The 10293-nt window shown below is 38.7% G+C and overlaps 1 protein-coding gene across 3 annotated transcripts; it reads left to right on the forward strand.

The window, feature by feature from the left end:
• Positions 1-215: 215 nt before the first annotated feature.
• Positions 216-9118, forward strand: LOC309711224 (thrombin inhibitor hemalin). 3 transcript variants are annotated; one of them, XM_082541383.1, is made up of 7 exons: positions 216-2071; positions 5756-5845; positions 6817-7008; positions 7462-7638; positions 7782-7826; positions 7975-8053; positions 8156-9118. In XM_082541383.1, exons 2-7 carry the CDS (start codon positions 5779-5781, stop codon positions 8238-8240), a joined length of 645 nt encoding a protein of 214 aa, XP_082397509.1. In that variant the 5' UTR covers positions 216-2071; positions 5756-5778; the 3' UTR covers positions 8241-9118. The 3 variants fall into 3 exon arrangements, with proteins under 3 accessions (XP_082397509.1, XP_082397508.1, XP_082397507.1); XM_082541382.1 differs by having other exon boundaries at positions 217-2071; positions 5667-5845; XM_082541381.1 differs by lacking the exon at positions 216-2071 and having other exon boundaries at positions 5641-5845.
• Positions 9119-10293: the final 1175 nt, after the last annotated feature.

Consider the following 10293-nt stretch of genomic DNA (forward strand, 5'->3'; position numbering starts at 1 on the left):
TTGCCTTTCTCTCACCTTATGACAGATAGCATAGCCTCTAGCTCCCCCCACGACCCTGAATTGCATAAGAAGAGGAAAATAGTTGGATGACCTTCTTTTTAAAGCCTTCGGTAAACATACCACAGCAGACACGATGACGTTTTTATGAACATGTTTTACAGCATCTTTTATTAACTCCGGTGGCTGCTACAAACACACTCAGTCGGCTGCAGCCTTCCAGCTCACAGCCCGACTCACATCAACAACAACGCAACCCTCAGGACCCAGTGCAGATTTTCAAGCCGGCGAGGCATGATTGCAGATGCCATGCAGGTGGGTCCATCGCTCCTGCAGTGGCACCGCAGACCACGCCCCATCACACCTTACATCAAAGATTATCATATATAAACACCCACTTTATACAATAAAGGTAATAAAGCTATAGCTCTGCCATTACCTTTGGAAGATGTCACTGTGCTATAGAAGGTCAATACTGATCACCCACTCTCACTTAGATAGATAGATAGATAGATAGATAGATAGATAGATAGATAGATAGATAGATAGATAGATAGATAGATAGATAGATAGATAGATAGATAGATATCGCAAAGACAAGGAGCAAGATGAAGCACCTTCTGTTTTGGAGGTTTGTCTTTTCAGCTTTCAAAATCTGACATTAAGACATTCTAGGTACATAAAAAGTTTTTCATTTTACTTTTCATAACGGGCCAGGTTATTAGCACATAGCTTGATGTCTTCTCGTTGTTTTCTGTCAGGGTTATGTTTAAGCTTGCGTCTGAACTCCTGAAATTGTTATTTTGGTTATAATTGTTTTTTACTGACTTCATGTTCATATTATGACTTGCAAGTGAATAATGACTGTCTTCCATTTTGACCATTGGTATTTACTGCACATTTAATCCCTTGGAAATGGTATTTACATATGTCTGTGAAGGTTCTCAGTCATCCAGGTCATCATAGTCTAAGGAGTTTGGAAAGAAAAGCGTCTGGACTTTAAGTAGCTTGAAGACGTCCCACCTCTCGTCTGAGAAGCTTCTTCAGTTCTAAGGTCAAATGGTGGAGAGTCCCAGATTTTTGCCCTATAGGAGTGTCCCCTCCAGAGGAACAATTGACCCCCTAATGATCCTCTACCTAATCACACGAGCCAAGGTGTCACCACGGGTGTAGGTCACAATTAGCCAAGGTTTCAGGTGACCTCATTGTGAAACCGAGCCCCACCCTATCACGTGATTTCCTGAGGTCAGAAGGCCCAGGATGTGAGTGGGCGTTAAAGCGTCTGGGAAGGGATCTCAAAACTGGATTATAGATGGCAGACAGTTGGTGTCGTAAGCCACCGCCTCTGTTCAAAGATGGTCGTTCAAGGTGGACATAGATGGCTTCTTTCACTCCTCTTTCAAACTATCTGCAGTGAACGTTACTTTTAAAATGTATTCCTCTACAGATTACAGAATACATGCCCAAAAATGTATTTTGTAACGTATTCCGTTACATTACTCAATGAGAGTAACGTATTCTGAATACTTTGGATTACTTAATATATTATTATGCTTTTTACAACTACACAAATGTACTATTGCTGGTTATTAACCATAGGAATACCAACTAGATTTTTAAATCTTAATATAAAATAAGTAACAGTAGGGTGGACATTAGGTAAGGCACTTTTTGCAGTGATCTCGTATAGAAAACTATTCCGCGCATATATGAAACAGGTCTGCGGCTCCAAACCGTAAAGGCATAAATCCGTAAAGGGGCCTCTGGCTAATACGTCGGGTTCCGTGTTGGGCTTGTAGCCGAAAACTAGCTTTACTTTGTTGTCTGGGTTAACTTTGCTAGCGAGGGACAGAGAGAGGCGTTGAAAGGCTGCTCCAACGGAGCTTATTGTTTCGGAGGAAAACACGAACACGGTCGAGTCTTAATAGCTTACTTACAACTTGGCTCGTCAGGCACTCTTTCTGGCTGCAGTGGTTATTGTATTTACATGCTTCCAGCTCCCGTTTCTGCTCGGTGACAACTCGTATTTTTCGACTATTTTTCTCCTTCCCTCGCGTTTACAGACACATAACAGGTATGGCAGTCCATTCTCCCTGCACCACGGACTACACTGCCCATGACGCTACATTCTTTAGGGCTATGCCTGTAACACTCTGCCTATTGCCTTCATATTAAATCATTTTTGTGAATAATTTAAAAAAATATTTCTTCACGTCATTATGCAAGTAGGGGTGACATGGCCCGCGAGATTGAGACACAGGCATTAGAGCCTCTTAATGCGTGTTTTGTTAAAAATACAGAGGGCACAGGAAAATACTGCTGTGTAATCCATTCATTTCAACAAAGTAACTGTATTCTGAATACCACCTTTTTAAACGGTAACTGTAACGGAATACATATTTTGTATCTATTATACTCATATTTTGTATTTTAAATACGTAACGGCGGTACATGTATTCCGTTAGTCCCCAACACCGTCCATCTGCATCTAAAGGACAAAGGTCACTCCTTCGAGCATGCCAATGTTCACTTTTCAATGTTCACTGAAGAAGTCACTTGGATGAGTGACGAAATATTTCTCCCACTGAAAAAGCTATGTCCAGATGAACAGAATCAACTTTTGGGGAGACTTGGAAAAAATTTTAATATCATCCAGATAAACAAAGATGAAAACATTTACAAAATTTCCCTAGTATATCGTTTACTAGAGCTTGAAAAATGGCAGGTAGTTAGTGAGTCCAAAAGGGATTACTGTGTGGCAGTGGCGGCTCCTGAAAAAAATCTCAGGGGGGGCAATTTTTATGATATCGACTAAAATGACCCATTTAATGAGTACATCAAACAACACAATTTTAATTTAAATTTAAAATGAACAACCATATTCTGGCCATTTGTATAGATTTGTAAAAATGAACAACCATATTCTGGCCATTTGTATAGATTTGTAAAAATGAACATGAACAGATTTTTTTTTGCCTCAAGTCGTGATCAATTGATGCCATCAAGTCGACTAAACCTCTAAAAATCCCTGGATTGTCTGAGGAATCACTTTCATCATGTCCCCGCATTGCTAGCTCAAAAGCACCACAAAACTTAATACAATCGATGATTTTAGATAAAATATGACGGTTTTTATCTACCTCTTCGTTGTGCCTTCTTAAAGCAATCCGATGTCCATCATCTAGCTGCGCCGCTATGCTAGTTTTCCCTAGCACAGCTAGCTTTACACTGTTGTCCATATGAACTCGTGAGCTTTCATGTTTCTTGATTCGTTCGGAGAGGTGCTTTAAGTCGGTTTGTCCAGATTGTGTCCACGTCAAATCACACTTGTCACTTTTGAACAGTATGCACGGGAAACAAAAAAGTGCATTAGCTGTTCCACAGCCTGTCAGCCACGACTTGCGCTGGAACAAACTCCGACAAAAAGTCCTGTTGTATGCTTTTGACTTCTCCTTCGTTGCCTGGGTTAGTTGAATTTCGGGCTTGTCAGGTCCCAACTCTTTAACTTGCAGTTTTTCTGCCATTGTCCTTCTGGCAAAAGGGTAGGTTAGAAGCGATCTAACCGAATTTGGGGGAGGCTGTGCCTCAACCGTTAACAATACCGCTGCCATCGTCTCTCTCTGACCTTATAGCTCACTTAGGCTACTGACTGAGGTAAAATTCTAGAACAGCAAATCTTCGCGCGTTTTCTGCAGGGGCGCAATTTTAAGCGCCCCCAAACCATTTAATTCAGCGACGCTGATAGGTCAAATATTTATTATTTTCCCCTGGCAACCATTTAATGATAGGCTATTTCGAAGCATATCAAGGGCGCTTTGACGAGCGCCCCAGAAGAAGAAAAACACCGTTTGTTGGTTGAACTTTAATGAGTCAGCTGGTGAAAATGTTAAAATACGCCTGGCTGTATATGGGCACACACATAGTAAAACTATCATTGATGAATTTTTTAAAAATATATATTTTTACTCCTCCACATTTGGGGGGGCGGAGCCCGAGCGCCCCCTATGGGCCAGCCGCCACTGCTGTGTGGCCTAAAGGAGCGTTGAAAGCTGTTTTCCATTTGTCGCCCTCCAAATGCAGAGATCGAGTTTGGTGAAAATAGTGGCCCCCTGAAATGGTTCAAAGGCAGAGTTAATGATCAGAAGAGGGTATTTATTCTTTACTGTAATTTCATTCACGCCATGGTACTCAATGCATGGTCGAAGAGTCTTATCCTTTTTGCCACAAAGAAAAATCCTGCACCTACCAAAGAAAGAGGACGGATGGATGATGGCTGCTGCCAGAGACTCACAGATGTACTCTTCTATAGCATCCCTCTTTTCAATCTCCCTTTTCCCTCAGGCAATTATTGATCCTGAGTAAAAAGGAAACGACGCTTTTTAAAGATGACAGTTCATCGTGTGAGTTAACTCATCCTTCATTTAGTGAGTGAGCGCTTCAACAAACTCTTTGGAGATAGCTGTGCGAATTGGGTCTCCTCGTCCTCCACAAAAGAAACACAGTTCCATACACTTTTATGTATTTGAATATGTAACATGACTTAATGAAGACAAAATATGGACAATAATATATGGAAACAGTGACTACTCTAAACCAGCGGTCCCCAACCTTTTTTGCGCCACGGACTAGTTTGTGTCCAACAATATTTTCATGGACCGGCCTTTAAGGTGTCGCAGATAATTACAACAAAATAAAACCAGTACAAGTACCAAAAAAAAGAAAGAAGATTTATTAATAACACATGGGAAAATACCCAGGGAAACCAAGTTAATGATAAAAATGATTTAGAAAATTAACAATAAAAAACGATAAAACCCTGAAAACCATAAATTTCACACCTGAGCCTCGACTCTCGCGGCCCAGTACCAAATAACTCACAGACAGGTAGCAGTCCATGGCCCATGTTTTGGGGACAGCTGCTCTAAACCTCTTCTTTAACAAAATGGGACCTATTTACCTCCACAAACAGCATTTTTACTTTGTGATTAAAAGGGACCCATCTATCTCTATAGTTTGCTGTTTCAAGTTATATTGACAAATATATTTTTCTTTTTAACCCAAAGTCTGAAATAAAAAAAAAATGTTCAAGAAACCAGTTTTTATAGATGTGCTTTCACCCCTCTGCAGTCTCTAATCTCGTTGCAGTGGCAGTGCAGGGTCTTCCGGTGTTGCTTGGGATGAATTGCTAATAGACTGCACATAGTGAGGTTTGGATAAACTGACTCTGGCTGACTTTGGAGAGCTCAGGCAGCTATTTTAGCTAATTTATTTATTATGTAATTTCAAATAAAACCTCTTATTTATGAAACTCTGGTGTTGGTCTCCATATTTATGTTGCCTTTGAGTCAGGTTGTAACAATATATATAAAAACTGGTTTCTTGAAGCTTTGAGCCTTTCTTATACTTTTGGATGCTCAGTTTGAAATTCAGAAGGTCATCTTGACCATATCTTCATATCCAAATCCATGAAGTTACAGCAATGCGATACTTCTGTTAGCAAGCATGAACAGCTGTACCTGAAAAAGGGTCGGTGAGTGTATATGTGTATGTTTCTGCTGTGTTGTACGCGATCACAATAACACAAAATAGGAGTGGCAATAACTGTTTTTAACTTCTTCTATACAGTAAATGTAATAAAGCACTATGACTACCCTTTGTTTCGATTAAAGGTGTCCCCATTAGAGAAACTCTGGTCCAAAGGTCAGTTATGACCACCCACTCCCACTGTAGTTTATAACCTTCTCTCACTCCATGAAAGACAGCACAAAGGCAAGCAGCACGATGACGGGCCTTCTGGTGTTGGGGATTGTGTTCTCAGCCTTCCAAATCGGCTATTCCAACATTCCAGGTATATAAAACTTTTTTTTCTTCTTTAACTTGCTAAACAAAAAGAATAGCCGAGCGCTTTTTTATACGTGAGATTTACTTTTCATTATCAACCAGGCTTTCAGCTCACTTAGCTCATCTTTAGTGAAAAATCACAAAGACTGGAGACTTGTGTTGCTGTTTTTTTTTGTTTAGTTTTTTAATATGTACATGATTGGTGACCAAAACTGAATCAAATAGATAAGCTTCACCTTCAGTCCTTTCAGCCCAACATGGCGATTCTGTTATCAGTTTTTCTGAGATGAGTGGATGAACTGCACCACGCACTGGTGCAGTGTGTGGAATCACATAGAGTGTTGCTTAGACCTATTTTAATCAGTTCAATAGGAAAAAAAATGTTTATATTTATTTTGCAAGTCTAACGAGACATAAGTCATGTAGCGACTTCCAACTGATGCCAACAATGACTGTTTTCACTCTGGCTGTTTACCATACTGTAAATGTTATTTACATATTCTTCACGACTGCACAAAGCACTGAGATCGTGTTTGTCTGAGCCTGACCGTTATGGACATGCTGAGCTAAAACGACACTAACGCACAACTTCATCTCACTGCACCACAGAGTAATAGAATAGGAAAGGGTGCAGCTTTTCAGCACCCAGAAGGTAATAGCAGGTTAAATTAATGGATATTTAATTGAATTAAAGTTTAACTATGTTTATAAAAAGTTTGAAACCACTTCCTTACTGTGAAACCTATGAAGGGCGGGAGAGCTGAAAATGTGCCATAAATGATACTTTTTATTGCCATCATAAAAACAGGGAGTTGGTCTCTGCTGATGAGGTTAGTTAAACATTAGCTACATTTCTGTTTGAACATTATATTTTAGAGTATACTATATTATGTGTATTATTTGAAAACCAAAACATCCACTCAAATTTTTTTTTGCATATAAAATGTTTCTTACATTATGTTCTTTCTCATCCAACAGAATTCTGTCGACTACCTGCTGATGCGGGTCAGGGAACAAGCTTCAACTTTGCTGTGTATTATGATGTCAGCAAAGATCAGTGCAGCCCTTTCCTGTACAACGGTGAAGGAGGAAATGCTAACCGTTTCGAAACTGAAAGAGAGTGCTTGAGAAACTGTTCAGTCAATGCAGAAGATGTCTACCCTATGGATGGTAAGAATCATTTTGAATAAATCGTTTTCTAACCACTTACAACTTAATATGCAAAATCCAATCCAAACACACACAAAACATCTTCTGAAGAACTTGGGAACATAAACTAGCCCTGGCCTAGGCCAGACAACTCCTTCAGTGTAACTGACTGAGAGAGAAACTGACAGAAGAAAAAAGAAAAATGATCATTGTGTCGCATATTATCAGCACAAAAACCTTTTTTAACAGTTTTGTCCACATGCAATTTCTTTAAGTCCTAAGCAGCTGTAGGAAGGACAGGGGCTATTGAGTATTTGCAATGCGCCACCAAGTGGTGAAAGAGCACATCTTCCTAAAAATAAGTAAATGACTCGGGTGATTTGCCTTACAGTTATAATTAATCAATCAGTTAATTAGCAGCCATTGTTATGGATACTCTCAGTGATCAGTGACGATGATGTTTTCTCCCCACAGCTAGGAAAGCTTGCCACTTTAAAAAGGTGGAAGGTACATGCAATGGAAAATATCTGAGGTACTACTATGACTCTGTTTATGACAAATGCAAAAGATTCCTTTGGACCGGATGCCTCGGAAATGGAAACAGATTTTTTGACTTTATCAGCTGCAACTCCACCTGTGCTGGCATCCATGGTGAGCACACACATCTCTCTTTTACTGTCACTGTTACATGTTAATATATCAATATGTTATTGAATATTAATTAATGAGTCAGTGTTAATTTAAAAAAAACACGCAGTGCGATAACATGTTTTTTGTTTGTTTTTTGTTTGAAGTTGATGGTAATGAGGCAGAGGAGGATGAGCCAGACACTCCAATTGGTCAGTAGACACACTTTAACCTTAAAGGACATAATGTGAGAAAAACAGATTGTTTTAACTATTATGAGTCAACTTCTCACTAGCTTTTTACTTAGCACCATATCCATTTACACAAACCTTATTGTTAAACTGCCACCCTCTTTAACAGCGATCATCTGTGGAGTTTTGCTTGCACTCATCGTTGTTGCTATCATCGGAACGGTGGTTTTCCTAACGCTTAAGTCAAAGTAAGAACAATTTTGTTTGCCTTAAACGAAAAGAAAGATCATTCCCCACTGGTAATGGCAATTTTTCTACAATTACTTTAATACTCGTTTTACTTCCTGTAGGAAAAAGAAGAAGGGTGCTGGGAAAAGTAAAGAGCCCCAGGCTGATGCGCCTCTTCAGGCAGAGAGAGACATTGAAATGTCATAGAAAACTTCAAAGAGCAACATTTAGATTTTACCAGCTTGGTTTTGGGCAATAATCCGTCCACTAGTTTTGATTTCCTTATAACAGTCATTACATTATTGAAATATTGTGTTTTATTTCATTTCTATCTCTTAATTATTTTTTAAGCTTTGATCAATAGAATTAGTCATTGTTAAATGAATAGAAAATAGATTGTTGTAATAGTAGCAATAGTTAAATAATCAAAAAAAAAACCCTGAAAGACTTGCATCAATAATTTGGGGTCATTAGAACCCAGGCAGTGTTTTACACAAGCATTCAAACATAGGCAGGAGACAGGAAACAAGTTCACATTCGTTTGTTGCTTGAAAGGCTGTTAGTAGTTTGAGCTCATAATATTTCACTGTTTCCAAAACTGCATCGACACCTGGGGATTTGATGAAAAAACGTCTGAGGTCTGAATGCACGTGCCAATTCGAAGCCCAGCACGTATATTTAGAACTGTTTTTTGTACAATGATGTCTTACGCACTCTCTGTGATTATGTTTTCTTACTCAGCATTCGTAACTCTTGCACAGGCAGTAATGATCTAAATATAAAAAACGCATTCCTTCCTATCTTCTCACATCTTCATATTCTTCATTTAGTATTGCTTTATTTTGTATTGTATTCAGGGTATAAAAAGTATTCACAGAACATGGAATGTTTGATTTTAATAAATGTGCTGGTAGAAATTGATCTTAATGTCTTTTTCTATTTTTTGTTAGTGAGGAGGGATAAATGTTCAAAAAGACTGGAAATATCCTGAGCGTTGTTTTACTTTACAGGGTGTTCTTCTTAAGGTGCTTTTGTACTGTTTGAGTTGGAGCAAAGTTGAAAAGTGATCAAATTCAACTGTAACATTGTCTGATTGGTTCAATAAAAGATGCTGTTTCTTTTATTTGGATGTTAATTTTTTTCACTGTTAATTCCAGAAATACAGCTGGGATATATGCAGCTGCATTATTGGCTAGAATGTCCCATGCTGCAGAAGGTGACTTTTCTTTAAAAAAAAACAAAAAAACATGGGTCCTTGTCCAATCTCGTCATCTGCACCTCCATGTGGCTAATTTTACAATTAGCTTTGGGCAAACAGGATAGAACTATTTGTAATCTGCAGAGAGGTAATCACAGATTTCGCAATATTGCATTGCAATCTTAAATCTTTTTCATTCATTGGTATTTCCTGACTTCCATGTGGGAATTATGCAAGTACACACATACAGTATCTGCTCTGGGCCTGATGCTGGCTGTAATGTGTACAAATGGACTTTGGTGTTTTCTTACCATCTAGGAGAGAGCTACACTACTCTCACAGAATCAGGGGTTAGGGTAGATAATCAACATTCTTTTGCTTCATTTCCATGACTATGGTAGAAAAAATACAGCACACTTTCAGAAAGTTATGTGGGCAGCAGGAGCTCATTTTTAAAAAAAAATCAGTAAACAACATGTGAGACCACTACTTTATTAGGGTGAGAATAAGGGTGAAAATTACTATTCATCTGACCGCCCGCCTTTTGACTCGTGTGAAGAGACACCAACATATTACTCCGGTGATTGCTTCCCTTCATTGGCTTTCAGTGACTTTTAGAATTAAATGTAAAATCTTACTTTTGACTTATAAAGCGCTAAATGGCCACGCACCAAACTATTTGTCTGACCTTTTAGAGCTTTGTACGCCCTCTAGAGCCCTTCGATCAAGTGATCATTTACATCTTACCTTACACAAGTCTAGGATGGTTCATAGAGGGGATCGGGCGCTTGTGGTTGTGGCGCCGAATATGTAGAACGATCTACCTCTCCACATTAGAAAGGCCTCAACTGTCACTTTTTAAAAATCCCATCTTAAAACATATTTTTTCACTTTGGCTTTCGATACTACATGAGAGTTACCAATTCTTTTTATCCTAATTTTCTTTTAATTTTCTTACCTGTTGTTGATGTTAATGTCACTGCTTAATTATTACTTCTTTTTTTTTTGGTCAACTCTGTGTTGTCATTAAATGTGCTTTATAAATAAATAAATGAAATCTGC

The sequence above is a fragment of the Aulonocara stuartgranti genome, assembly GCF_965226115.1.
Source record: "Aulonocara stuartgranti genome assembly, chromosome: 7".
NCBI classification, from domain to species: domain Eukaryota; kingdom Metazoa; phylum Chordata; class Actinopteri; order Cichliformes; family Cichlidae; genus Aulonocara; species Aulonocara stuartgranti.

Bases quoted from the DNA above. Each gene is read 5' to 3' on its own strand.
- LOC309711224 (XM_082541382.1), top strand. From the start codon at position 5,749: ATGAAAGACAGCACAAAGGCAAGCAGCACGATGACGGGCCTTCTGGTG. The intron at 5,846-6,816 runs GTATATAAAACT...CTCATCCAACAG, and splicing joins CGGCTATTCCAACATTCCAG to AATTCTGTCGACTACCTGCT. The intron at 7,639-7,781 runs GTGAGCACACAC...TTTTGTTTGAAG, and splicing joins CACCTGTGCTGGCATCCATG to TTGATGGTAATGAGGCAGAG.